At 58.9% G+C, this 24954-nt stretch overlaps 10 protein-coding genes across 10 annotated transcripts; 5 read left to right on the top strand and 5 right to left on the bottom strand.

Annotated features, from left to right (window-relative positions):
* Window positions 1-290: 290 nt before the first annotated feature.
* THITE_2120513 (uncharacterized protein) lies at window positions 291-1379 on the top strand. Its single transcript, XM_003656079.1, has one exon. The coding sequence runs from the start codon at window positions 540-542 to the stop codon at window positions 1071-1073; it is 534 nt and encodes a 177-aa protein (XP_003656127.1). The 5' UTR covers window positions 291-539; the 3' UTR covers window positions 1074-1379.
* A 582-nt stretch (window positions 1380-1961) lies between these two features.
* THITE_2120514 (uncharacterized protein) lies at window positions 1962-3514 on the bottom strand. Its single transcript, XM_003656080.1, has 3 exons — window positions 3069-3514; window positions 2889-3022; window positions 1962-2837 (listed from the first exon to the last, which is right to left on the bottom strand). Exons 1-3 carry the CDS (start codon window positions 3391-3393, stop codon window positions 2076-2078), a joined length of 1221 nt encoding a protein of 406 aa, XP_003656128.1. The 5' UTR covers window positions 3394-3514; the 3' UTR covers window positions 1962-2075.
* Window positions 3515-3760: 246 nt separating this feature from the next.
* On the bottom strand, window positions 3761-6347 carry THITE_2120518 (uncharacterized protein). Its single transcript, XM_003656081.1, has 4 exons — window positions 5865-6347; window positions 5688-5769; window positions 4768-5625; window positions 3761-4648 (listed from the first exon to the last, which is right to left on the bottom strand). Exons 1-4 carry the CDS (start codon window positions 6093-6095, stop codon window positions 4116-4118), a joined length of 1704 nt encoding a protein of 567 aa, XP_003656129.1. The 5' UTR covers window positions 6096-6347; the 3' UTR covers window positions 3761-4115.
* Window positions 6348-8273: 1926 nt separating this feature from the next.
* On the top strand, window positions 8274-10733 carry THITE_2091299 (uncharacterized protein; the record flags this gene model as incomplete). The annotated part of the gene is made up of 2 exons (XM_003656082.1): window positions 8274-8485; window positions 9545-10733. The coding sequence occupies 2 exons, from the start codon at window positions 8274-8276 to the stop codon at window positions 10731-10733; spliced, it is 1401 nt and encodes a 466-aa protein (XP_003656130.1).
* On the bottom strand, window positions 10688-12230 carry THITE_2080974 (uncharacterized protein). The gene is made up of 2 exons (XM_003656083.1): window positions 11908-12230; window positions 10688-11827 (listed from the first exon to the last, which is right to left on the bottom strand). The coding sequence occupies exon 2, from the start codon at window positions 11773-11775 to the stop codon at window positions 10816-10818; it is 960 nt and encodes a 319-aa protein (XP_003656131.1). The 5' UTR covers window positions 11776-11827; window positions 11908-12230; the 3' UTR covers window positions 10688-10815.
* A 325-nt stretch (window positions 12231-12555) lies between these two features.
* On the top strand, window positions 12556-14566 carry THITE_2120529 (uncharacterized protein). The gene is made up of 2 exons (XM_003656084.1): window positions 12556-13776; window positions 13859-14566. The coding sequence occupies exons 1-2, from the start codon at window positions 13084-13086 to the stop codon at window positions 14480-14482; spliced, it is 1317 nt and encodes a 438-aa protein (XP_003656132.1). The 5' UTR covers window positions 12556-13083; the 3' UTR covers window positions 14483-14566.
* A 1224-nt stretch (window positions 14567-15790) lies between these two features.
* On the top strand, window positions 15791-16615 carry THITE_157646 (uncharacterized protein; the record flags this gene model as incomplete). The annotated part of the gene is made up of 1 exon (XM_003656085.1): window positions 15791-16615. One exon carries the CDS (start codon window positions 15791-15793, stop codon window positions 16613-16615), a length of 825 nt encoding a protein of 274 aa, XP_003656133.1.
* A 434-nt stretch (window positions 16616-17049) lies between these two features.
* On the bottom strand, window positions 17050-19240 carry THITE_2120530 (uncharacterized protein). The gene is made up of 2 exons (XM_003656086.1): window positions 17280-19240; window positions 17050-17134 (listed from the first exon to the last, which is right to left on the bottom strand). Exon 1 carries the CDS (start codon window positions 19065-19067, stop codon window positions 17301-17303), a length of 1767 nt encoding a protein of 588 aa, XP_003656134.1. The 5' UTR covers window positions 19068-19240; the 3' UTR covers window positions 17050-17134; window positions 17280-17300.
* A 729-nt stretch (window positions 19241-19969) lies between these two features.
* THITE_2120534 (uncharacterized protein) lies at window positions 19970-23596 on the bottom strand. Its single transcript, XM_003656087.1, has 3 exons — window positions 23007-23596; window positions 22138-22860; window positions 19970-22074 (listed from the first exon to the last, which is right to left on the bottom strand). Exons 1-3 carry the CDS (start codon window positions 23172-23174, stop codon window positions 20131-20133), a joined length of 2835 nt encoding a protein of 944 aa, XP_003656135.1. The 5' UTR covers window positions 23175-23596; the 3' UTR covers window positions 19970-20130.
* Window positions 23597-23988: 392 nt separating this feature from the next.
* On the top strand, window positions 23989-24797 carry THITE_2120537 (uncharacterized protein). Its single transcript, XM_003656088.1, has 3 exons — window positions 23989-24364; window positions 24432-24497; window positions 24552-24797. The coding sequence occupies exons 1-3, from the start codon at window positions 24089-24091 to the stop codon at window positions 24768-24770; spliced, it is 561 nt and encodes a 186-aa protein (XP_003656136.1). The 5' UTR covers window positions 23989-24088; the 3' UTR covers window positions 24771-24797.
* Window positions 24798-24954: the final 157 nt, after the last annotated feature.

Below are 24954 nucleotides of genomic sequence, written 5' to 3' on the forward strand. Positions count from 1 at the left end.
GAGTGATTCCGAGATTTCTGAGCAGTGACACGCTTCGTCACAGCACCTGTTGCATTTGGCTAGAACGTATTTAGTTAGCATGCACGCAGTTGAATCGACGCATCCTTGTCAGCAGAGCTTGGCCGCTGGGACACGCAGGCCAATCAACCCAGTAGGCCGCAGCGCCTGTGGATCCGCCGGCACAATGCTGCACCACAGCGACAGTAAGCTCAAGGTCCACCTCTCGACCTAGCCAGATTCGCATAAGAGGCTGATGCAGATCCTAGCCCCAGTGAGCCCGATGGGCTGAACGCTAACGTGAATGTGGGAAAGGAGGCGTCAAACAAAGTCTCTGCAGCTGACAGGGGTGAAAAAGATGAAGCGCGGGAAGAGATGGAGAGAAGAGAAAAAGACAGAGCAAGTCTCCTCCTCTTCTTGCCCATCCATCTGCTGGTTGCTCTCCGTTCGTTCCTTCCGTCGGTCTCGCCCCTCTGTTCTCTCGTTGGATGCCATAGTGGCTCAGTTTCAACCTTCGACATCTCTCTTCCGTTGACTCGATAATGTCGTACCCAGCGACTGCCCAGAACATGGCGTACATGCCACAGCCTGTGCCAGCAACCACTGTGGTTCCACCACGCAGCCACTTCTCGAAATGGTGGCCGATCTCCTTCTTCATCTCCGCTGTCGTCTTCTTCATCATCGGCGGGGGCCTCCTCGGCGCGTGGGCCGCGAGCTCCTACGACGACTGTCTTGACTACGACTACTACTACTCGTGCACCACCCTGTCCAACAAGGGCGAATTCTATGGCGGCATCGCTTGCGTGGTCATCGGCGCAATCTGCAAGCTGGTCGCCTGGATTCTGCTCATCGTCTATTGCGTGAAGCGCAGGAGCCAGCCAATGAGCGTCGCATACACCTATCAGCCTCTCGACTACCAAGCTGCTGCGCCGGTCGCGCCCGCCGTTCCCATGAACCCTTATCCGACCGCTCCGACCCCTCGTCCAAAGGAAGAGGCAATGGGAATGCGATACTGCGGCCACTGCGGTGCCGTTGTCACAACAGCGTTCTGCCCGCAGTGTGGTAGCAAGGTCTGAAGGGGCTTCGCGCTGTTGGAGATCCGGTTGCGCATGCTGAAAGGACGGTCTTGTTGAAGTAAATAGGGTGTTCGGATTTGGTCGCGTCCACCTGTTTTCGCTGGATAAACATGGGTCTGTCTGCTTTAAGGAAGTTCAGTTAGGTTGGTAGGTGCTGGGCCTTGGAGGGGTGGGGGTGTCCTACGGTATCATATAGAGACGAATTTCAAGTTCACTAGCTACTCTCTGCTGCTCTCCCGGTAGTCTCTCAAAGTCAAGGAAAATTAAGAATGTAATTCTAGGTCTTCACTGGCTCTCACTCCATCTAGTTCTGTCCCCGGTACAAGGAGGGGCTAAGTGTGAAGGAAGTGGTTTTACAGAGGAATTGGGGCGTCTCCATAGGCGAAGGAGGTGTGTATAGAAGAAGGCTCTGCGCTTGGGAGGATGGCTTTACCGGAGCAGGGGGGGATGGTATGCACGATGGAGGAGAAGGGGCTGAGAGTGTATGTTGGGTTGGACGAGTATTCGGAAGGGCGCGGGAGAAGGGAAGCGGGGTGAGTGAGCTTTGTCAATAACTGTTGCACGTTCAACAGCCCTGTATCCACGATAATATAGTAAAAAGCTCCTGCAGAGATGGATTTGCAACCTCGAGAGCTGCAAGGTGGATATCTGTGGCAGTTCAGTGAAGGATCACAGAGCCTAAACGGAGGGAGCGAACGCTCAACATTCAAGGCAAAAAAAATGCATTCTCTTAGAAAGTACAAACGACGATCATACAAACAACCACCTACCTAGGTGCCTAGGTAGCTTCTACCAGACGACGTCGTCAAGCCGCGGCCGCCTGGTAAGTTTTCTCCCCACCCTACTCAATCTCTGCTTCAAAGTCTTGCTCTGGCCTGGCTCAGCCTCACGAACCGACTCATCTCCACCTGCCAACCTAGCCCCGTCCACCAACTCGGCACCGCGTACTGACTCGGTCGCCAGCGTCGGTCGCCGCTTCATCGCCCAGTCTCGCAATGTGTCCTAGCCGTTACGGAATGCCTTAGCGGCGTGGGTTTGGTGGTGGTGCGGCAGTGTCTGCTCGATCTGCTCGGATGGTGAGCCTGATTCGGAGCCTTCGGGGGCCTCGGTGACAACCTCGTTTTGCCCAGTCGTGACTATCTCATCTCGTCCTGAAACGACGAGGTGTGCCACCTCGTCGTCGTCCAGGTCATAGTAGGAGGCGTCAATGACATTTGCCGCCCCACAGATTGCAGCCACCCGTAGCAGATTCCACTGCACCTCCAACAGCTCGAAGCTAGGCAAGTCCTCAGGCTTCTCGGCTCGGATGACGAATGTTTGTCCGGTTTGGATGGGTACGCCGCTCCTTCGATGCGCCAGACACAAACCCCACGTCATGTCATTCAACCCAGCCAGGGCCAAAAAGGCATCTTGGGCCTGGCCGATCTCGGTCCGTGGGAGCAAGGCGGATCTCTTCAACCAGTGCCACTGCACAACCACTTCATTGGGCGTGTGGCGGAGGGGCTTCAGGGCGAACCGGGCGTTGTCGAACCAGAAATGGATCTGGTGGTTCAGCGAGAGGTAGTTTTGGGGCGACTGGGTGATGCCCGCATCCTCAAAATGCTTACACCAGGCCTTGGCCTTTTCGGCGCCCCAAAAGGCCTGGAGCAATACAGCGATGCTTGCGAATTGCCTCTTCTCGCTTGTCGCAAATGGGAAAATATGTGCCGCCGCAGGATCGCTCGTTCCGGAGAAGAGACAAACATTCCCATCCCGTTCTTTAGCCTTTGCCCCTTGTTAGTACGTGGAGTTCCGTAATACAATTGATTTGCCTACATGGCGCGCTGCGGCGCCACTCCTTTTCACCTGATCGGCGGGAGTGGGCGTGTTCGGCTCGTTCAAAGTCGCTGAGGATGCTGGCATGGGTATCGATGATGGAGGAACAGCAGCAGCGCGGGGTTTGGGAATGTCTAAGAATGTTAGATGAAGTTGGGCGAGGTGATAGAAGAAACGTACAGGCAGCCATTGCCAGTGGGGCCTCCAAGACCAGACCGCCCAAGACAAAGAGGTGTGGCATCGTCTGCAAAGTAGATATCTGCGAACGAACTTCTGAGATGGGCGCAACCATGACAAAGCCCAATGTTGCCGCATTTGGTGGCGATCGGCCATGCTGCTGATAAAGCTGGCGCAACTCGTCGAAAAGTCGGCAACGCTCTTGGAGATCTGTGACGTAATCCCCGACAGGTTCGGCGGCGGGAGGAATGTCGCAAATGAGGCGACGCACCGTCTCTCGGTCGGCCGCCACAGCGGCGCGGATTTGGCCGCAAAAGTCGGCGTCCATGTCAGGGACTGCGCACAGGCTGAGCACAGTGTGGAATTAATTTGAAGCGAGAGAAAACCTTGCGAAGGAAGAAGCACGATGTGCAGATGGATGGGTTGGTGGATGTTTGAGGGATCGATGCTTCAATGCCTGAGCCGCCTAATAAATGGCCTCTGCTTCCACCGCTCCTTCTTAACAGTATCCCCCGGCTCCACAGTGGCGTGACCCGAAGCCCAAGGTTATGATATCATTCTTGCCTGCCAAATTCCTAATGATTTCGACCTCCGAGCTCTTTCCTCCAAGATGAGGTTGTCACCGAGCCTCCGTCATGCGTGCAGGCTAAGGGTCTAGGCATTCTCCAGAACAGCCCTGGAGTCGAAGTACTCATGTCGGTCTGGAGTTCTACTTAAGGCATGGCTTGTTAAAGCTTGGGCTTGTGAGTTATAGTGGTTTTTCTGACAGAGGATCTCAAGACGATGTGCTCAAGTCTCGAGAACAGTGAGCTCGGATCTGTAGTCGCTCTCGAACGATCATTCCCGGGCCAGGAATTTGACAGGCAAGGCGGAGAGTGGGCTCAACGCGGTTGAGGGGTATTCACTGCGCCGCAACCCCAATACGCTCCCGAGACTATATTGACTGCACAAGCAATTCTGAAATAGTATATAGAATTAGGTAACTTTCCACCCCTCTCTACACAGACACCCAGGACGCAAGGCAAGCAGAATGCAGGCGGATAGACCGAGCTACGCTTGTCCCCCAGCGGGCTCTTTGCTCGCCCCGGAGCTGGTCTTCTTCTTCACACTCCTCCATTCCATCGCCAAGCTGCCCACAATGGTGAGTGCTGACATGCAGATGCTGACAATGTACACATGTGTCAATGCCTCGTTGAAAGCAACCAGGATGGACGGCAACAGTTGCGGCGGAACTTTGGTGATGATGTCGGTCACGCCGGCGGTGAGAAGGCCAGAGCGGTCGTAATTGCCGGCCGGGAGATTTGCGATGAGAACATTCTGGAAGACGACCTGCGCAATTGCGATGAAGATGGCGCCCCCAAGGGTCTGAGCGAAAGCCACAGCCGACGTGGCGACGGGAACATCATCAATGGGAAGGACGGTCTGAACAGCCACCAAGGGCTGCTGCATGCCCATCCCAACGGCGAGCCCAGTGAGGGCTTCATAGCCGAACCACTGGCCGAATGTGGTGTCGACGGTCCAGGTAAACATTAAGCCCTCTCCAATAGGAGCGAGAATGGATGCCAGTATCATGAATGGTGTATCTAGGAGAAATTTGATTAGTTCTTTTCCAAGTGGCAAGGGAATTTGGGGAAAAGAAGAGGGGGGAGAGAAGGAAGAGGGGGGGGCGGGGGGGGAGGACTCAGGATGGGATGTAGCGTACAATACCCAAACACGGAAACCAGGGCTCCAGACAGCATCACCGTGATGACTAAACCGATCAAGACGGGAAGCAGGCGCACACCCGAATCCACAGCGCTGACATGCCCAATCACCTGATGCCAAATTGGTGTGTAGTAGACAACGATCATGAACCCTGCGGCATTGAAGAGGGCGTACCACACACCGGCGGCGACACTCCGCTGGGTGATGATGCGTGGCGGGATGATGGCATCGTCTTTCCTCCAGAACTGCACAATGCCAAAGGCAATGGCCGTCACGCCGAAGACCACGAACAGGCCGATGATCCGGCCATTTTTCCAAGGGTATGTAACGCCACCCCACTGCAGCGCCAACAGGAGGCTGACGATGGACGGGATGAAGACGAGTAGGCCAAGCCAGTCAATCTTCTTGACTCGGTCGAGGATCGACATCTGCGCCAAAACCGGCCGGTCGGGTGGTTTGAAGAAGAGCAGGATCGTCAGGGCGGCGAAGCCGCCGAAGGGCAAGTTGATGTAGAAGCACCATCGCCACGTCAGGCGGTCTGTGAAGACGCCGCCGAGCAGGGGCCCGCAGACAGACGCGATGCCGAACATGCCGCCCATAGAACCGAGAAAGATGGGCCTTCTGCGCAACGGCACCGAGTGGGAAATGATGATGATGGCGCCGGGCATGATGCCTGCCGCTCCGAGTCCCGCGATGGCGCGTCCGACGATGAGAGCGGGGCTGGTGGGTGCTAGCGCGCAGACGAGGGAGCCGAGCTCGAAGAGGCCGATGGCAAGCATGAAGATGATTTTGATGGAGAAGAAGGAGTATGCCTTTCCATAGAAGAGCTGGAAGGCAGCTACGGCCAAAAGAAAAGCTGAGGGAGGATATATCAGCAACATGCCCTCAGACCGGAGGGGTTGGTTCGCTGTCTCTTACCACTCCCATACCAGCCAATGTCTCCGGTGCTTCCAAATTCGTCGGTTATCTTCGGTATGGCATTGGAAACGATGGTTTGGTCCTGGTGTAGAGAATTTGATTAACACCGGCCCTGGCACAATAGGTCATCTACTGAGGAACCAGCCGGCGGCTGCTTAAACAAGAGGAGGTACTCACCAGAGACACGAGAAAGACGGAAAGACAGAGGCCAGCCGCGATAAGCACCAGGCCAGTCGTTGATGGATGCTGGGCCTCAGCGTCTCCCTCTTTGTGGCTTTCATGTTTCTCTCCGTCCGCCTCTCCGGTATTCCCCTGAAGAGTCTGACTGCGGATATCGTCTTCGGCTTCGGCGGGTGCCAACTTGGTCTCGAGAGAAGTCATGGCCTGTACTGGTGTCGAGATAGCCATCCGTAGACAGGATTGGACGTCGACGGCTGGTCAATGGTCAACATCGATGCAGGAAAGGAAAGATGCATGATCTCAAGCAGGTCTGCTCCGAGGTTGACCCTTCCTCCTTAAATACACCAGCCTGTTCATTTCGGCGTTCGAAGGGAGGTACTAGTGCATACTACTCGTGTAAACAGGGTGGCATGCGGCTCGTGCCATTCTCGGGGGCTCTTTGTGGCCGAACAATCCAATCAAAACTTGATGCCATCCTGGTGGTTTCGATCAGTGACAGGGTTCGCAGAGCCTTCTGAAAAGAGTTTAGCGCGGGCACTCTGCAAGGGAGGTGTATGTGGGGAGGCCGGCGGAAGCACCAAATGACGCCCTCGACGCATTGGATAAGAGCCATGACCACAACCACTCTGGTTGATGAATTTTCCCGGCTCAGGGGCGGTTTTCCCTTCGAAGCCTGTCCAGCGGCTTTGGACCGGCCAGGCCCAGGGCGGGCCACCAGAACTGTCGCGCTGCCTTCCGAAAAGGTACAAGATCGAAGGTCGACGGTCCAATATCGAGGACGAAATCATATCATCAGATGGACCGTCGCGCCAGGGAGGGATCCTTACCCTCCGTGCCACGGTCCAGGGGCTGTATCAATTGCGTGTCTCGCAAAACGCGTTGCGGTACGGAATAAGTCGACCCCTACTGTCTCCTCCCCTTCTCCTCTTGCTCCTGCACACCAGTCAGCGCTGACCACTGCGCTGATGCTCGCTTGCAGACGGTAGGCGGCCCACCTGCAGGGCCTGCGAAGGCCGCAAACAGCAATGTCGCGGATACCGGAGGGCCGACTTCGTCTTTATGTCCGACGGCTGGAGAGCACCGGGAGTGGCCTCCCAGTGCCGGCGTCGCAGCTGCGCCGAAGGCCGAGGGACTCCTCCTCGCATGCCGCCGGCATCAAGACAGCTGCCCCAGAAAGACATGCTTCCGGTACACGAAGACTACCGAAACGTGAACACTAGCAGCCTTGCCCTGTCGAGGCCGCTTGCAGGCGAGCCTATGGCAATCTACGTTTCTTTTTTCTTGTCCCAGTTTTCCCCAAATCCGCCTCGACCGGCCCGCGTTTTCATTCAGAACTGCCACCGATATTTTGGCCAGCTTCTTCTTGACCGGCCTTGGCCTGGTGACAACGAGCCCGACATCATTCGCTCCCATCCAGTGATCGATGCGGCTGAAGCGCTTGCCATGGCTTACTTCGGCAGGGTACATGGCTTAGACTCACTCATCCGCGAAAGCATCCGTTCGTACGCTCGCTCACTCAGGTCGTTATCTTGGAAGCTAGATGAAGTTCAATCCATTGGCCTTGCTTCCTTGGAGGAGGATGAGTGGATGCATCTCGTATTCTCATGTCTCTTCTTGACGTTCTGGGAGGTGAGTGGACACTAACCAACGGCTCGCCCGCTCCTGACACCATGACCTGTTGTAAGCGCTGACGCGAAGGGGAAGCTTGCCGTGCATCCGAATGGCACGACTTGGCAGAAACACGCCAGGGGTCTGGCCGCTGTACTCGAAGGGCGGGGACCACAAGGTTTCCGCTCTCCCAGCGCTCTCCAACTGATAACTCCTCTACGCATGATCATCGTAAGCACCATTTTCCCGGTCGGCTAACGACTGGAGTTATCTCACAGCCAACCGCATTAGTTGCTCGAATCAATCTCATCTAAGCGCCGCACTTTTCTCTCGCGGGAAGACTGGCAGGGTTTTCGAGGCCTCTGGCCCAGCTCTCCGGCCTCTGGGGTCCTAACTATCATCCAATCGACCGAAGCGGTTAGCCCCAGGCACTATATCGACTACCTTGTCGACGAGCTAGTCACCATATCGAACCTGACGACGGACTTCGCAGAACTACGTGATAGAGAAGGAGCTGCCAGTGGCCGGGATCCTGGTTGCCTGGCCAACGCCCAGTCCGCACTGAGCGAAAGCTTCGGGATTCTGCAGCGACTTGAAACGGTTTTGGCCCGTTTACAGGCAGAGCTTGAGCTATTTCTACCCGAACCACCTCGACATCAATCTGGCCCAGCCAGCGTCGCCCTGACGGCAAGTTGCCCGTCGGTCAGCAGCGGGAGTACTCTTCCCTCCCCCGACGGGGACGACCTTGATGACCAACGGCTGAAATACAACCTCTCTTGTCTCTGCCGGACAGCTGCCATGACCCTCCGACTTCTGATGTGCGACCTTATCGAGCAGCAAGCTGGGGTCGACCGGGACAGGTTATTGCAACAACATCGGGAGGCGTTGATGGTTCATGCCGAGGCGGTGTTGAACGCCGTTCCGTATAGCTCCCGGAGCGAGATATTCGACATGACCCCGCTGTGCTTTGTCCCGGCATTCCGCATGGCCGAGGCCGTCCTGGTGAAGGAGTCTGCAGCTCTACGGACAGAGCTCGGGAGGGAAAGCGAACTAGCACGATGCGACAGCATGAAGCAGTTAGTCCGGCGCCACTTAGACTTCGTGGCAAGCAGAAAGATCGCTGTCAAGATAGACGTTTGAATTCTAACCCCACCTCATTACACCAGAATCAATACCCATTTGTCTCTTCCGCAGCCCTTAGCAATCCACAGTAATCATGGAGCGGAGCGCAAACCGGAGGCTTTGAGGATGATTGCAGGCGGAATGGTCAGTTGTATCTGAGTGCCTATCTACCATGCCATGAGGACAGTTGAGCCGACGAATTGAATCGTCGACTAAGCAACTGTCAGATGCTCCCCCATCCATGCGTCGACGAGGAAGAGATGGGGATGCATAACACTCCTATCTTAGAACAAACAACGCACTTCCACCGCGCAATCTGTAGTCGGGTCACGTACTTGGCCTGCCCCCCTTCACCCTGTACTTACTTCAGTGCTCTCCCTCACACACCCTGCAGCACAGAGCTGAAATCTGCTTATTTCATGGATTCATCCCCTCACCCACGCGCGAAGCAAATTCTGATCGTGATCCCGTCGTTTGCTTGCCTGAACAAGTCCAAGCCTACGGCGCAGTACTACTTGCCAACCATTGCAGCAAACTTGTTACCCTTGGGGAAGTCGTCATTCAGACTAACACTAGATCCATGAATATGGAAGTCAACATCAATGCCTTCGTTAAAGGACTTGGGATGCCGCAGCAAGCTTTCCTTCCTGCTCCTGGAAAATCACTCTTAAAAAGCACCTTACATAATGCGGCGCCTGTGGCGGCATTACATGGGTTTGGGACCGTTTCCGATCCCTCATTTAAACTCTATGCAACAATTCCTGCCGCACACCGCACTCGATCAACATGGCTCATCGGCGCTTGACCTCGGCTTTCGGGAGCTGCCGCCGTTCTGTGTTGACACATGCGCCAACGACCGGATCCCCGTTCGCTGTCGTCAACCGAGGCCCGGGCCAGCGGAAAGCAGGGAACTCCGCGTTGAGTCATCCCTGCTTCCTCTTCCGAAGCATCACCAGCATCACTCTCACATCAACGCCGACCGCGGAGAATCCGTCCTCGGCATCGCTCGTGCAGCGCAGAAACATCGTCAACCACGCAAAAGGGGCCAGCATCATGCAAGACAAATTGCAGTCCGTGGGGTTCCGGGAGCGGCTCGCCGCGGCTTATCCGTGGACCAGGGCCCCGCTCATCGTGGGCGCGCCGATGCGCGTCATGGCGGGCCCGGAGCTGGCCGTCGCCGTGTCCCGTGCCGGCGGGATCGGCTTCATCGGGCCCGGCTTGAAGCCAGAGACTACAGCGGTCGACTTGGAGGCGGCAAAAGACCTAATTGCGGCTTCCGGAATCCCGCAGCTGCAGCAGCCCGGCTCGGTGCTTCCGGTGGGCGTCGGCTTCCAGATCTGGAACGGCGACCTCGACGTGTCGGCCGCGGCGGTCTCGCAGCACCGGCCGGCGGCCGTGTGGCTGTTCGCGCCGCGGAACGGCCAGCCAGACGTCGACGCGTGGACGAGGCGGCTGCGCGAGGCGTCCCCGGAGACGAAGGTGTGGCTCCAGATCGGCACGCTGCAGGAGGCGCTCGACGCCGTGCGGAGCGCCTCGCCCCCGGACGTGCTGGTCGTACAGGGCGCCGAGGCAGGCGGGCACGGCCGAGCAACGGACGGCGTCGGGTTCATCACGCTGCTGCCCGAGATTGCCGACGCCACGCGCGGCTCCGGCATCCCGCTGATTGCGGCGGGCGGCGTCGCCGACGGGCGGGGCGTGGTGGCCGCGCTGGGAGTCGGCGCGGCCGGCGTGGCCATGGGCACTCGCTTCCTGGCCTCGCGGGAGGCGCGCATCAAGAAGGGGTACCAGGACGAAGTGGTCAGGGCCTCGAACGGCGGCGCAAACACGCTCCGGACTCATCTGTATAACCACCTGCGCGGGACCTTCGGCTGGCCTGAGCAGTTCAGCCCGCGCACCATCATCAACCAAAGCTGGGTGGAGCAGCAAGCTGGGGTCCCGTTCGAGGAGCTGAAAAAACGCCACGACGAGGCAGTCGGCAAGGGAGACGCAGCATGGGGTCCGCAAGGCCGGACGGCCACGTACGCTGGGGCTAACGTCGGGCTCATCAGAAGTGTAGTGGCGGCTGGAGAAATCGTGGAGGCGACCAGGAACGAAGCAGCAGAGATTGTTCGGGCATTGAGCGGTGTGTCAGACTAAGAAAGTACGGCTAGCTATTTCGTATATACAGTGTATACGTAGGAATCATACACTTCAACTGCCGCCAGCGCGCTTGCTGCGGTCAATAAACCAGATGTTGTTCCGAGCTGCCCAGAGAAACAATCGCACTCTCCGCGTGCGGAGGCGCGTCAGCGTCGTCGGAATCCGTCCAGTTCCTCTCCGGACCCCAGCAGATCTTCCTACCCCGAGCGCGGGCAACCTCGAAAAGCCCCTGCATCAAGGCGCCGGCCTTCTTGACGCTGCTCCAAGCGTCGAAATGAACACGGTCGAGGAAAGGCATCTCGCCCAAGACATCGTCAAGCAGGTTTCTCGAGAAGGTCTCGTAGAACCCATCGGCCTTACGGAAGCCCTTGAAGTAGCCGTGGCTCGGATCGAACTCGACGAAGACGGTCAGTTTGCGCACGTTGACACACTCGGCAAGCCCGAGGGCCTGGTTGACGACCCAGCCACGCGGCGGCGCATTCCAGCCCGGACCGAGACGCAGCTCCAGGGACGTCAGCGACCGACGCTGGCGAGCGTTGAGCCGCGCGAGAAGGGGCTTCTTCGTCTTGAAGAAGCGCCCGGGTTGCGTGGGAAACACGCGGAACGTGTGGGTGCTGTAGAACACATGCGAGGCCTCGTGGTAGATTGTCCGGCAGGTCCGGAGGATGGCCAACTTCTTGTGGATGCGCTTGTGGTTATCTGAGTCTAGGTCAATGACGGGCCCGCAATCTTCGAAGTGCAACGCGTATATATCGATGCGCAGCTCCGACGGCAGGTCCAGGAACCGGAAAGGCTTCCGAGCCGCCTGTTGTTTCGTGGGTCCCGGGCCCTCGAGGCGAGCCGCGGCCGAGTCGGAGAGCGTCAACGCATGGATGGGGATCATGGATACCTCATCTCCGGCGTCGTTTTCGGCCTCGGAAGCGTACGTCGATGGGTAGGCAGAGCTGAGAGGGGTCGTATGGCTCGAGTGGACGGGTGTCGGAAGGGAAGGCTCCCCGACGGCCCTGGACGCGCTCCGCCGGGTGCGACTGGCAGGCATTTTGCGCGCTGTTGGGGAGAGATACAGGAGTAGTTGACCGCACGGTAGGGGCCTGCCCCAACAGTACGTTAACTAACAACCTGAGTGAATGGGGCACGAATGCTGGCTTGTTAGGGGGGGCCAGGAGCGTACCGAAGCGAGTTCAGTCAAGCCTGATGAGGCAAGGCGAAGCGGAAAACCAGCGCAGTGGTATGCAGGCACACTCGGGATACTCGAGCTGGCGAAGAGGTAGAGCTCGGGAGGGTGGTCCCATGGCGGGCAGAGATACACGACAAGCGGACCACCCTCTAGAATGCACTCGCCGCAGCCATGGCTGGCAGATCCGAAGTGGAAAGAACGGGCGGTTTGGCGGCAGCGAAGGCGGATGCGGAGACGTTGGTCATGGAAGCTCGAATGCGGTGAATGCGGTGACGTGGAAGAAATGGAAGAACCGGCAAAATTGGGGCAGGTCGAGGGGCAGACGGGAACAATTGGGGGAGGTCGGTTGGGGTCGGATTCGAGGCATGCGACTCTCAGCGAGAGCCATTGAGGCGCGGGGCGCACCGGGCCGTGGTCATTGCCGCTAACTCACGAACCCCAACGGAGTCGGCCAAGCGACTTAGCCAGTGCGGCACGTGAGCACTCATACCACCAGTCCAATCGAGGCAAGAGCGGGACAAGGATGCATGACGAGATGCGAAATGTGGTTCCACATCGAATTCCGACCACATTTGGCTAGTGGGACCTGCTCACATCCACACAGCTGGACCGTGCAGGCCCTGTCGGCGGAAAATTCCACTTGCCGGGGGTCATGGAGGACGAGCTGATCGGTTGGATTTTTGCGATCCAGCGTCTTCGTCAGGCGAAGAGCTCGTCAACAACGACGGCGAAACAGCAGCAACAACAACAGTGACGCGAGGGTACTTTTGGGCCTTCCTTTTTTTTTGGTTCCGCATCGCCTGGAGAGCCCCCAACGCAGCGCACGCCGCGCGCTGAACCCAAACACGAGCCATGATGCTGTCGCGGGCTGCCGCGCGCCCGGCGGCGAGCCTGCGAGCAGCAACGCTCGCGGCCCCTTCTGCCATTCGGCCCCGGATCTTACCTCCCATCTGGCATCGAAGCATGTCAAAAGACAACAAACCAGCGCAATCGCGATTCGCCAGACCTCACAACGCGCCCGCGCAAAAATCGTCTCCACCACCACCCAGCAGCTCCGCCTCGACTTCTCCGTCCCCGTCCGCGTCTCCGTCAGCGTCAAAGCCCGTGCCGGAACCCCCGAAAGAACCGGCAGCCGGACCTGACGCGCCACAGGAACAAGCCCCCGAACCGATGCCCGACCTTTCTAAGCTTCCCGACCTGACGCAAGGCATCCCGTCCACGCTCGAGTACGAAACCAGCGGGGCAACCAACCGGGCTGCCTTGGCCGCCGTCGAGGGTGGGGGTAGCGGGAGAGCTGGCGGCGGCGGAGGCCGGCCCAAGGGCGAGCTGCCTGCCTCCGCTTACATCTCGTCGACGGAGCGGCGGCGGCAGAAGTGGGCCATGTGGGCCTTCGTCTTCGCCGGCGTGTCCGCCGTCGTCGGCGTCGCCTACCTGGGCAGGAACTGGGACGAGAAGGAGCTCGCCAAGAACCCCGAGGTGCCCAACGGTTGGAGCATTGGCCTCTGGTGGAAGCGCGCCATGGCCCGCATGGGCGATACCGTGACCTACTACCAAGAACCGGCCTTTGAGAAGCTGCTGCCCGACCCCGACCCCTCGTTTGAGCGCCCGTACACCCTGTGCATCAGTCTGGAGGACATGCTGGTGCACAGCGAGTGGAGCCGAGAGCACGGCTGGCGGGTGGCGAAACGCCCCGGCGTGGACTACTTCTTGCACTACCTCAGCCAATACTACGAGATCGTCCTCTTCACCACGGTCCCCTTCGCCACGGCCGAGCCGCTGGTGCGCAAGCTCGACCCCTTCCGTTTCATCATGTGGCCCCTCTACCGGGAAGCCACCAAGTACAAGGACGGGGAAGTCGTTAAGGTATGGCCACCAACTACCTCAGCGCTGCCCTGTGGACCGCCGCGGCGGCAGGTTTCCGAATGCTAACACTGGCCCACGTCAGGATCTGTCCTATCTCAACCGCGACTTGTCAAAGGTGATCATTATCGACACCAACCCCAAGCATGTGCGCGAGCAGCCAGAAAACGCCATCATTCTACCGCCCTGGACCGGTGACCCTAAGGACAAGGAGCTCGTGTCGCTGGTCCCTTTCCTCGAGTTCATCCACACGATGCAGTACAACGACGTGCGCAAGGTCATCAAGTCGTTCGAAGGCACGCACATTCCCACCGAGTTTGCCCGGAGAGAGGCACTGGCCCGGGCCGAGCACAACAAGCGCCTCCAGGCCAAGTCCTCCCGCGGAGGAGGCATGAGCTGGCTCAGCAGCCATCTCGGACTCAAGCCGAGCAACATGAGCCTCATGGTTGCTCCTGAGGGCGAAGAGAACCCCCAAGAGGCCTTTGCCAAGGGCAAGATGCTGCAGGACATCGCCCGCGAGCGGGGCATCCGGAATTATCTGATGCTGGAGGAAGAGATCCGCAAGAACGGCGAGAAGTGGCTGAAGGAGGAGCAAGAGGCCATGGAGAAGGCCCAAAAGGAGGCCATGAAGAGCATGAAGTCTTCCTTCTTCGGCTGGTTCACGCCGTCGAGCGAGCAGCAGAAGGAGGGAGAGACCAAGCGCAGCTAGTGGCGCGCCGCCTAACCACTCTTCCCTTCCACCCAACCATACCATGTATTATCACCTGCGAGACCCCACCCTTGCGTTTCTTTTCTTCGCGGCAGCGGGCGTTGTAGCTAGCTGCCAGGCTGCCGGCGGGGAGCAATCCGTTCTGTACGAAGAGGTCGGCGTGTTGCATGACGGGCGTGTCACCCAAGAACGCAAATAATTTCTCGGGAGCGAGGTCTCCCAGCCCTGTACCAGATACCTCATATACGAAGCTGGAATGTACACCGGATATAGAGAAAAGGCGTTCTTTGGACTATGACCTCCCGTTCTGCGGCAGGTTATCTTGCCCGGTGAACGGCATCTGGTTGTCGACCAACGGGCAGCCGAGTAACGGGATCAAGCGATGCACAAGCACACAAGATAGAGCTGCCGGGCTCACAAGGTGACAAACCTAGCAACCAAACTTGCGTTCCTGCGCCAAGGCCTCACCAGGTACCCTTTCCAAGGTACCTAACCCCGTGAACCCTGCTACCAATGTGTTGCATCGCAGCATTCTTGAAGACTTGAATAACAGTACCACCGAGCATGAAGTATTGCCTACGTACATATGCTGTGACTTGCCTTCCGGGCCCCCCCCCCTCCGTGAGACGTCTGAAAAGCTGTCGCCGTATCATCAGGCTTGGGGCTCCACAGAAGACAAGGGGGAGGGGACGAGCAGGATGCTGATGACACGCGACTAATGGCAACCCGGAGTTTGATATCGGTTTGTCAGTGTCTTGCTGGCTTCCGTATGCTGCACGAACCCTCGCGGATGTCACCACTGGGACAAGTACGCCGTGGACGCATCAGTGACGCTTCATGCGGCAGACTGGGGCATGCGGATAGCCCTCAAATCGCCAGAGTCGTTGTATTTTGAACCTTCCGGAGCAATTTGTCCTGGCCACTGCGTGGATGTCTATTCACGGATGGCCAAATATCGGCCTGACTTTCCAAGAACACGCTGTGTTGTCCTTATCCGAGCCGTCAATGGCGTGGCGACGGAAGGCGGGTTGCGCACGGCTGGCGACAGAGCAAACTTACTCCTGTCCCATTCTAATCACCGATGGCTCAAAAGGAACCTGGCCATACTCCTGAACGTCGGCAGATGTGTTGTTGCGGTCTTGGGCCTGTTGTATAATTCGCCTTCCCTCTCTCCCTTGGCCTCCTGCTGTTCACAATCACTTCTGTACCCACTCCGTCTTCTCTCGACGGCTTGTGACAGTCTTCGACGCCCAGCGTCGAAGGTTGCCGACTTGCTCTCCTGGGACTGCCTACCTATCTACGCCGAAAATGCATCTCAGACACGTCCTGTCGGCCATTGCCTTTGTGGTCATCACTGTCAATGGCCGTCCCATTCTCCGAGGCTCCTTGGCCGAGGAATGCGCCAATCGTGGGATGCCTAACCTAAGCAATGCCGACTTCAACACCAATGTCCACGAGAAACGGTCGAACGCTGTGCACCCCGGTCTTTACCCCGGCGGCGTGGATGACAAGCTCGCTTCCGTCTATGAGGGAGCGAAGCGCGACAAGGTGAAGAACCCGAGTAATTCGGGGCCCAGACCGAACCTCGGATCCATGCCGGAGCGGGCGGTGCACCTCGTGAGGATTTCCGAATCTGATTCCAGCAGTCAGGGCCAGGGCTCTGATTCCTCACCCATCCAACAGCCTATGCCTCTCGTTTACCAGAGGGCGCATTCAAGTCATCTCGAGGCCGACATGGCCAATGACGTCGATGTCGGCAATCAACCCGAGGTAGAAAACATGCGAGAGACACCGACGGCGCATGAGAAGACCAGCATCACCGAGTCCCAGAACGCTGTCGAGTCCCAGGCTTCTTCTGATCCCTTCCCAAGTGTCCCTCACCAACAGGTTCGAGAGCTGCATCCCATTCCGGCCACCGAAAAATTAAATGACGGGGACAATAGCATGGTTGCGAACTCGAACAGGCGAGTGGTTGCAATCTTGCGTGCCTGGCCGCACAATGGCGACACGCACCAGAGCACGCCTCGAGAGGAGGAAAACAAGCAGACCAGAAAGGCTCCGCAGAACCAAGCCATGCCTCAGCCGGAACTGATGGACTCTCTCCGGGCAGCGATGGGCGACAGCCATATGTAAGTCTAGATTTCTTCTTACTTGGCCGGTCCCGGCTCCGTCGTGTTTGTTCTTCGCCAACGACCAGCTTCCCCCGTCCCGGACCAGCCGGAAGAGGACAAAAACTGACCATCTCTTTTCTGTCTCACTAGGCAGGGTCACTGAGTCTCGTCGAGCAAGAATGACAAGGGCTCGGTCGGGAACTGAGGCTGAACAGATGGAATGGACATAGAGTTGTGATGGAGGCGTTGCCTTGGTGGTTTCGGGAGATAGGCGGTGGGAAAGAGGGACGAAGAAGAGGGAATGCGGTTAAGGCGTCAGACTAGGCGCCTCTCGGGCGTCTCACTTATTCTTGTGTCTTGTGTTTTGTTGTGAGGACAGGTTAGTTCCGGTTGTTTTTGCGTGTCCAGCATGTCCAGGCTGGAGGCTGAAGGTGGAAGTTCGTGGCTGGTGATTGGGCCCAGCCGTTCAAGCTTGCACTCTGTAATAGCCCGAGGTATTTGAAGCTTCCCAGGGGTCTTGATAAGCCGCCTGGCTGCCCGCCTGGGAAAATGAGTCTTGTCTTCTGAGCCGGGAATTCCGTGTGTGGCTGCGAAGCCGAAGGAGAACAAGTCGTGGAAGCGGCAGTGTGGAACTATGGGCATATTTTGTGTACATGCGCCTGGAAGATACGGATAGCGTTACATACTTGTTACAACAGACAGCCCCATTATGATCCGGAGCCACCGTCCTTGGGCGGTGCGCTCCCTCTTACTGACGTGGAAGGTTGGGCAACCTTCCTCTGCAGCGTGCAAAGCCGCAATATTGACTCCTCCACAGCCTTGTCCACATCAATGCCAGCAACCGACAGCACCGCGGTGAAGACAAGTAGCAAGATGCCGACAACCACAACGAGATCCAGGATGTGCACGACCCACCACAGGTGCTGCTTCCCGAGCGGGCACGTGGCATACTCGGCCTTCCACTCCCAGCTGGCCTCGTCGAACCAGACGCTCAGAAGGCCCGCGTTGCCGCCAAAGTCGCCCATCATGCTGCGGACCGTGATCTCCCTGACGCCGGGCAGCTCGTCGCGGCCGACGATGCCGGCCCCAACTGCCTGCCGCCAGCGCTTCACCTCCCACTGCCGCTGCTCCGCGTCCGCGACCGACTGGTTGATGTAGTGCCACGTATCGCAGCCCTCGTGGTCGTGGCCGTTGAGAATGATGCCGCGCCGGCCCCGGCCACGGCCGGGGGCCTTGGTGTTGCCCGACATGCCCAGGATGCCCTCGAGGAAGCCCTTGCTGGCGGCGCCGCTGAGCTGGTTCTGCTCCTTGAGGCTGCCGTCGTGCTCGTGAAAGTCGAAGAAGGGGTCGTCGACGCAGACGCCCTCAGGCTTGTACAGTGGCACGTGGGTCAGAATAAGGGTGAAGTGGCCTTTGAACTCGACGGCTGCGGCTGTGTTGATGACGCTGTTGATGAAGGCGTAGGTGTCATCCTGCAGGGCGGTGGAGGCCGCGGGCGTGTCGAGGTTCATGTCGTTGAGCACGACGATGCGCAGCTCGGGGACTAGGCGGTCCGAAGTGCCGTCGGCTTCGAAGACGGTCTCGGCCAGCGTGGAATTTGTGAGGGGCAATTCGAAGCGGAGCTCGTAGTTGAGTTTGCCGAATGCGCGCTCGAACCTCTCGACCCTCTCCTCAGTGATGTCGCCGGCGTAGCCGATGTCGTGGTTGCCGGCCACGTTGACGATGCGGCGGGTCCAAGCGGTCGACTCGTTGAAGGGGCCGCCCCCGAGATTGCCTGCCAGGTCGTACTCGTCGGCCGGGTACGCAGCTAGATCGTCCGGCACGCGCTCGGCACCGCGGAACACGCGCTTCCAGTAGCGGTCGGCGCGGCGGTAGAACTCGTCTTCATCGAGCCATTGGCTGCCGACCAGGTCGCCCAGCACAGCGACGTGCGTCGGGCGTGTCCACCAATGCACGGTGCGGTAGATGTGGGCAAGGTAGAAGTCGTTGCCGAAGAGGTCGATACGCTTGCGCAGCGACTCGAGAGCGTCGAAGGTATCCTCGAGGAAGATGTCGATGATGTCGTGGAGGCTCAGGCGTATGCGGTGCCGCAGGGACAAGTCGCTCGACCGGAACGTCACATGGCGCAACAGGCTCGTCAGGTGCGGGAAGACGCCAAGGTAGTCGGTCGGAATCGAGGTGTCGCCCTCGAGCTGCGGGTCGCCGAGGGCGAGCAAGCGAAATGGCGCTGGCGGGTGCGAGGGGACGAACACGGTCGCGTTCGCACCAGTGCCGGCAACAGAGTGCCAATGCACCTTGGCCGTCTCGAGGAAGGCTGAACCCTGGTTCTCAGGCAGCAGCGACGACGGCGGAAGCGGGAATGCGCACGACTTGAAGACCGGATATAGGTACAGATACACAGTCAGCAACGCGGACAGCGGGACCAGCACGCGCAGGCCACGGCGAAGCAGCGCGGTGGCGGACAGGCGCGTCATCGAAGTGACCGCATCGGGGTTGCGAAGCATAACAAACGGAAAAAATAAAAAGGAAGGAAAAACAAAAGATGAGCGCGACTGACGATGCTGTTTGGCGGTTCTTTATGGCTGCCAAAAAAAGAAGAAAAATAGAAGTTGAAACAAACGGACCATCCCGACAGGCCCCCTCGAAGTCCAGCGGTTCGCGGCGGTTGGCTTGGCGCGGCGGCGCTGGGGAGCAGGGGCGCCCATGGCGGGGCAAGTTAGGGGCTACATCGGGGCTAGCCAGGGGGCTCTCCAGGGTTAGGGTCTCTGGTCACCACCTGACTTACACACCCAAATCCCTCCCCATTTGGCACCGGTTGTCCAACTGCATGCACTACATCATTCGACACCCATCAGCTGGTCCCCTCTTCTAGTTGGCTGTCTTGTTCATGTCCTTTAACACATTAAAAGACTCTCTCGAGTTTTCCCTAGCACTCCGATTTGGGGGGCATTGCAGCGCGAGCGAGACACAACGGAGGCTTAGCCCCGGGAAGCGATGAAGGAACCTCGTACTTGTGAGCATCAACCCGACGCCGCAGCCGGGGCACGACAGCCTTGTCAGGTATATTATATAGGTCGAGTGGCCCGTTTCAAGGGTGCGCACGTACGGTACATACATACAATGGAGGCCCTCCCCCGCGAGCAAGTGGACCCTTGGAATGACAACATGAGATACGTGCCGTCCGCGTTACCACAGACAAACGTGTGCATGGACTAGCAGATCAACAGTGCCCCGAGTGTACCTTACATATATTGGATCCGAAAAGCCATATTATGTTCCGTCTTGTCTCCGTCGAGCCCCTGAACTCCCCTCATCCCACCCGAGCCAACCAACAAACAGTTCCCAGGAAGGAAAGTGAAGGTAAGCATACGTAGACTCCAGAGCACGCCGAACGCGGCTCCATCACCGAGTCGTAGTCCCATAGGAAAAACACACCCAGACTCGGCTGAACGAAACCTGCACACCATTGGTATCAAACACCAGCCCAATTCGAATGCACGTAGGGAGAAAGAGAGCAAGCAGAGTCGCCATTCGCCCTCAAGAACCGCTCACGCCTCCCGACCCGTCGTGAAACAGGAGCATCGGCCACTGCCCGGCATTCGGATTCACCAGGGCGTCTGCCTGGTTGACGTGGTCGACGACGGGCCCCGCTCCGACGTCGCCCGGCCGCCCCGACCCGAGTGTGAGCAGTGCGTTGGCGCTGTACCGATCCTGGCTGTCCTGGATTGCGTTGGTCCAGGCCTGCCACGTGTTCGGCGCTGCGTTTTGCGCCATCAGCTGCGTCTGCGCTGACCAGTTTTCCGCCGCCTGCCCCGCCACGTGCTGTGTGGCTTGCGAGGCAAATGCGATGAGGGGGTTCTGTGCTGCCGCCGCCTGCTCCGCCGCCGCCGCCGCTGCCGTCGCCGTGTTTGGCGCCGCCGCCGCTGATGCGGCGGATGCCGCGGCGTAGAGATAGTGTGCCCCGTCCGCCGAGTCGCCTGCCCCGTTCGCGTTCGCGTTGACGCTGGCTCCCCCGGAGGACTGGTCGTTATACCCGAGCGACGAGTACGGACCTGCCGGCCCCGCCGCACCAGGGTCGTAATAACCGCCGTTGCCGTTCGTCGTGCCGGCGCTGCGTTGGTCGGACCCCGCCGTGCCTGCGCTGCCCGGCCCAAGTTGGCCTTCTGCGTCCTGCTTTGCTGCGTCGGGGGGCTGCTGGTACGCCGCTGATGACGACGACGCTTTCAGCGAGCCTTGACTCCCGGACGAGCCGGGCTTCCGGCCCCTGTCTTGTTCTATCCAGCTGATTGTCCGTTCGATGATGGCACCGATCTCGGCCGTAAGCCGATTGCCGGTACCTACCTGGGGCGTTAGTGATGAAAGCAAGACAAAGCAGAGGAGACTGGCCGAAGCGGCGGATAAAGGCTTACCAAGGAGTCTCCCAATCTCTCCGATGACGGTTAGCCACAATGACATCTCTTCCCGAAGCTTCGCAACCTCGAACGTAGTCGTATTGAAGCGCCGCTGCCAGTGTGCAACGAGGGTCGAGAAGATTGCCGCAACATACACCGATAGCTGATACCACGTCGTGTCCAACGACTTCATCTTCAACAGCGCCGCGACCACCTTGAGAAGCTTCCGTGCCGTGTCTTCGCAGACCCTTGTGTTCTCGGCGCATGTCTTAGGATCATCCGAAAGACACACGGAGGGGTGTCGCAGACACAGCCTAAACTCGAGACAGAAGGCCTGCGTGTAAAGCGCGAACACCTGGGTCGCCGGCTGACATTTCTCTATCCTGAGTTCGTCGGGCAGGTTGTCCATCAGGTCTTGCAATGCCGCGTCCAAGCGGTTGACCACCTCGGTGTATCTGCTGGGGTCCCGGCGCACGCTGTAGATCTTGGAGTACATTTCCATGAACAAGGGAGCGATTTTGAAGCCCGTGAGCCCGGCCTGGAAGTTGCAATGGCCAATCTTGGACGGATCCAGAATGCCTTCCTCGCCGATGTACTCGTCGTTGATGGCGATCGGAAAATCAACGTCGAACTCGTCCGCCGAGATGGGCATGGGCCTCCCGAGCCGGCCGTTCAGAGTGCACAAAATGGCAAGGACGGCCCACCAGACGCGCTTGCGCACCTCGTTCTCCAGCGTCGTCCCGCCGCCCGGCACCTGGACGGCCCTGTGCAGATTCATCTCGAGCGCCTTCCCGAAGGCGACGCTGGCGACGGCCACAGAGCACCCCGGCTTGGGAAAGTTGCGGGTATGCGACACGATCATGGCCAGCGCCTGGACCGCCGTCACCGACTGGGAGGCGGCGAGGTCGAAGAACTTACTCAGGCTCCAATGGTAGTGTTTGTTCGATAGCTCGTTAAGCTGCGCGGACTTCTCCGGCTGCTCGAGATTCCTGATGCCGTACTGGAAGTAGATGGTGGCGAAGACCATGTGGACGATGACCAGCTCGGGCACCGTAGGCTTGAATGTTGGGTCGTCGTAGATGCGAGTCAACTGCGATAGGTGGGGTCAGCGGTAGGTTCAGTCAGATTGCATGGGCGGGGAGGTGGAACTTACAAGCTGGAGGAAAGATGGCTTGTGGAGTATGGGAAGGAAGGGCGAGACCATGCGGAAGTACCACTCGGCGTATGTAAAGGCATCTTTCTTGGCCGGCAGTTCAACGTTGCCTAGCGGAGGATTGACGTTGAGGGCGGACTGCAGGAAGGCCATGACGGACTTGTTGTACAGGGGTGAGCCGATGGGCGTTCCCGGCGGAGGCTCGTCCATATCCGGGGCGTCAAAGGACGTCAAGTCGATCGTCGCCCCCAGGATGGACAGCATCGTGCCTTTGATGGAGCTCAGCGGCGCAGTATCTGAAGACACTCCCAGGTAGCTGTCCGTCGGTCTGGGGGCAGGCAGGGACCATGGAGTGTAAGCGCGAGCGTTCGACGACCCCTTCTGCCCGCCGTTCTTGACCCATACCAGGCCGACCTGGTGCCATTGGTCCTTGGAAGACGGATCCTGGACCGGGTTGCCAAGGGCGTCGGACGTGACGCCGGGAGGGTAGGTGGTGGTGTATCCCGGCCACTGCCACGGCCTCACTTCGACGCCGTTGTTCTCCAGCAACTTCTCGAGCTCCCGAATATGGACGAGCATGGCGCCCTTTTCACGCTCGAGTTGCTGAAGGTATCCTCTGCGCTCGGTGCGGCCGGTGACACGGTCTGTGACATAGCACTCGAGGTTCTGCGAGGCGCAGTGCGAGCAGCCCTCCGGGAGGGCGTCGCAGCGGATCTTGCGCACCTAGAATGGAAAGCAAGAGAACCGTCAGAGCGCGAGCTTCTCAGGGCCGTCAATGCAACAGGTTGAATGCCGGGCAAACGGCGGGGAGAGCGCCAGAGGGCCGAAGTCAAGGATGCACAGAGCAGGCCCTGTACAGATGCACGCACCTTGCACCGATCACACGCCTGCCCCGTGCGCGTGTACGACTGCAGCTTGCTCTTGACCACGTTCGAGAAGTCCTCGGGTGCGCGCTCGAGACGCGGCAGTTTCACCTTGGGCGCCGAGGCGCCGTTGGGCGCGTCATCGCCGGCATTGCTGCGTCGCTTTTTTGGCATGGTGTTTCGGCGACCGGCAGGTCCTGGTGCACTTGGAACGATGCTGTGCCGCGCCAACTCGGGGCGGCCAGGCGACTGTGGGGGGTCGTGAGCCCTCCCTTCAATTGCGGCGTCGGTACCTTATCGGGGTGGGACGCGTCGAGAAATCGCGGAAAGTCATCCGTTGCCTGTGTCGGCCGGGTCTGGGGCCGGACTCGCGACGGGGTGTGCCGAAGGTTGATGGGTCGGATATGTAGGTAGTGTGGTGAAGGTGTGCAGGAGATGGAGAATGCCGTCGCGACCCCAGATGCGCAGGGGCTCCCGATGGTCACGACCCTGGCGTGAGCCAATGCACTGCTGCGCCCAGAACGTCGGGATCTCCTGTCGGGAAACTGCTGTGGCAAGGGTCTGCTGAGGGCCTTGCTCAGTGGAGTTTAGGGTCGGTGGCATTGGAGCGCGACACAGTTTCTGGAAACACGGGCAGTGCGACACTTCAGCTCAGCCTCCATTGCGGCATACAACAGTGAAGGATACGGTAACTATCGCCACCTAACCGGGACACCTGGACACTCTGCAGCGAACCTTGCAGAGAGAATTGTTTACCTACCTGCCTCTGCTCACATGCGCACCACCCGTAAGTCGTTACAGGGAGTCTTCAGCATCACAGATAGGCTTACCAGTCATCACCATCTTCCCGACCGACATTTTCCGTGCTCACTCCGTATTTGCGTGTAAACGCGGGCGCAAACCAAAAATTACAGGTTGTTACAGGGGTTAGGGCTAATGCCCGCCTTGGGTCGTCCACAGCGGCCCGACCCCGCGCTCACCCCTCCCTCCCGACCCTCCTCCAAGCCTCCTTGGAGTACCTAGTGTATCAGGGCAGCATCGAATCGGCTTCAAGGTCGATTCACCCGCGCCCTCACCAGCCAGAAGCAATGGCACTCGAAAGGCTCCAACTCGAACACATACCACCAGCGTACCAAGTCTACGCAGCATTCTTTCGCGACGTGGCCAACACCGATTTCCTTCAAGCACAATTGCTGGCTCGAAACAGCGAGTTCGAATATGCGTTTGTGGATGCGTCGTCGGTCATCTCCCGCCTGCACCTCCTCTCGGCCGTGTATAGCGCTCTCAATGCCTTGCTCGACGGAACACTACGGACGCCCAACGTGCATTCCGAGATCGTTGTCTCGCTGAACGTAAACAACAACGTGTGTGCGCTCTCGTTGTGGCCCATCCCCTCCCGTGCCCACTTCCTTACTAACGCACTCCCGCCAGATCGCAGACGCCTACCGGAGATGGGGCATAACGCCGGGTAAAACGAAGGATCTAATCGTGGTAAAGGTCGTTCCACCGCCCAAGCCGGGCACACCAGACGACGCTCAGACCCAAGAACAGACCCAAGAAACCATCTGGGCGCACCTGACGGAACACGTCCACGGCACGCCGGCACCGCTGACGGACGTCGAGCTGGCCCTGGCCACCGACTGGCCCAAAATCCGCAAGTACTACCGCCTCAACGGTGTCCCCGCGCTGGAGCGGCTCGCCGACGAGGGAGCAAGACGGAAAGAGGGCGAACGGCTAGCCATTATGGGGATGGCGCTGCGTGGCCTGTGAAGGAGGGGCACACGGGGCTGGAACTGGACACGGTGATGCTCCTCGTTGTGCACCTACGACGAGGTCTTGAGGGCAAGCGGAGAACGGAGGGCGATGTTGAGCCAAAGAGAGGGCGGAACCCGAGGAAGGCCGAACCGGAGATGCATCCCACTGGCAAGGCCTCCACGAGATTTGTCGGTTGGTT

The sequence above is a fragment of the Thermothielavioides terrestris genome, chromosome 5, assembly GCF_000226115.1.
Source record: "Thermothielavioides terrestris NRRL 8126 chromosome 5, complete sequence".
In the NCBI taxonomy this organism is placed as follows: domain Eukaryota; kingdom Fungi; phylum Ascomycota; class Sordariomycetes; order Sordariales; family Chaetomiaceae; genus Thermothielavioides; species Thermothielavioides terrestris.

Bases quoted from the DNA above. Each gene is read 5' to 3' on its own strand.
- THITE_2120513 (XM_003656079.1), top strand. From the start codon at position 540: ATGTCGTACCCAGCGACTGCCCAGAACATGGCGTACATGCCACAGCCT.
- THITE_2120514 (XM_003656080.1), bottom strand. From the start codon at position 3,393: ATGGACGCCGACTTTTGCGGCCAAATCCGCGCCGCTGTGGCGGCCGAC. The intron at 3,023-3,068 runs GTACGTTTCTTC...TAACATTCTTAG, and splicing joins CCCACTGGCAATGGCTGCCT to ACATTCCCAAACCCCGCGCT. The intron at 2,838-2,888 runs GTAGGCAAATCA...CAAGGGGCAAAG, and splicing joins GTGGCGCCGCAGCGCGCCAT to GCTAAAGAACGGGATGGGAA.
- THITE_2120518 (XM_003656081.1), bottom strand. From the start codon at position 6,095: ATGGCTATCTCGACACCAGTACAGGCCATGACTTCTCTCGAGACCAAG. The intron at 5,626-5,687 runs GTAAGAGACAGC...ATCCTCCCTCAG, and splicing joins CATTGGCTGGTATGGGAGTG to CTTTTCTTTTGGCCGTAGCT. The intron at 4,649-4,767 runs GTACGCTACATC...AATTTCTCCTAG, and splicing joins GGTTTCCGTGTTTGGGTATT to ATACACCATTCATGATACTG.
- THITE_2080974 (XM_003656083.1), bottom strand. From the start codon at position 11,775: ATGCCTGCCAGTCGCACCCGGCGGAGCGCGTCCAGGGCCGTCGGGGAG.
- THITE_2120529 (XM_003656084.1), top strand. From the start codon at position 13,084: ATGCCCGACCTTTCTAAGCTTCCCGACCTGACGCAAGGCATCCCGTCC. The intron at 13,777-13,858 runs GTATGGCCACCA...GGCCCACGTCAG, and splicing joins AGGACGGGGAAGTCGTTAAG to GATCTGTCCTATCTCAACCG.
- THITE_2120530 (XM_003656086.1), bottom strand. From the start codon at position 19,067: ATGACGCGCCTGTCCGCCACCGCGCTGCTTCGCCGTGGCCTGCGCGTG.
- THITE_2120534 (XM_003656087.1), bottom strand. From the start codon at position 23,174: ATGCCAAAAAAGCGACGCAGCAATGCCGGCGATGACGCGCCCAACGGC. The intron at 22,861-23,006 runs GTGCGTGCATCT...TTTCCATTCTAG, and splicing joins AGGCGTGTGATCGGTGCAAG to GTGCGCAAGATCCGCTGCGA. The intron at 22,075-22,137 runs GTAAGTTCCACC...CACCTATCGCAG, and splicing joins AGCCATCTTTCCTCCAGCTT to TTGACTCGCATCTACGACGA.
- THITE_2120537 (XM_003656088.1), top strand. From the start codon at position 24,089: ATGGCACTCGAAAGGCTCCAACTCGAACACATACCACCAGCGTACCAA. The intron at 24,365-24,431 runs GTGTGTGCGCTC...CACTCCCGCCAG, and splicing joins CGCTGAACGTAAACAACAAC to ATCGCAGACGCCTACCGGAG. The intron at 24,498-24,551 runs GTCGTTCCACCG...ACCCAAGAACAG, and splicing joins AGGATCTAATCGTGGTAAAG to ACCCAAGAAACCATCTGGGC.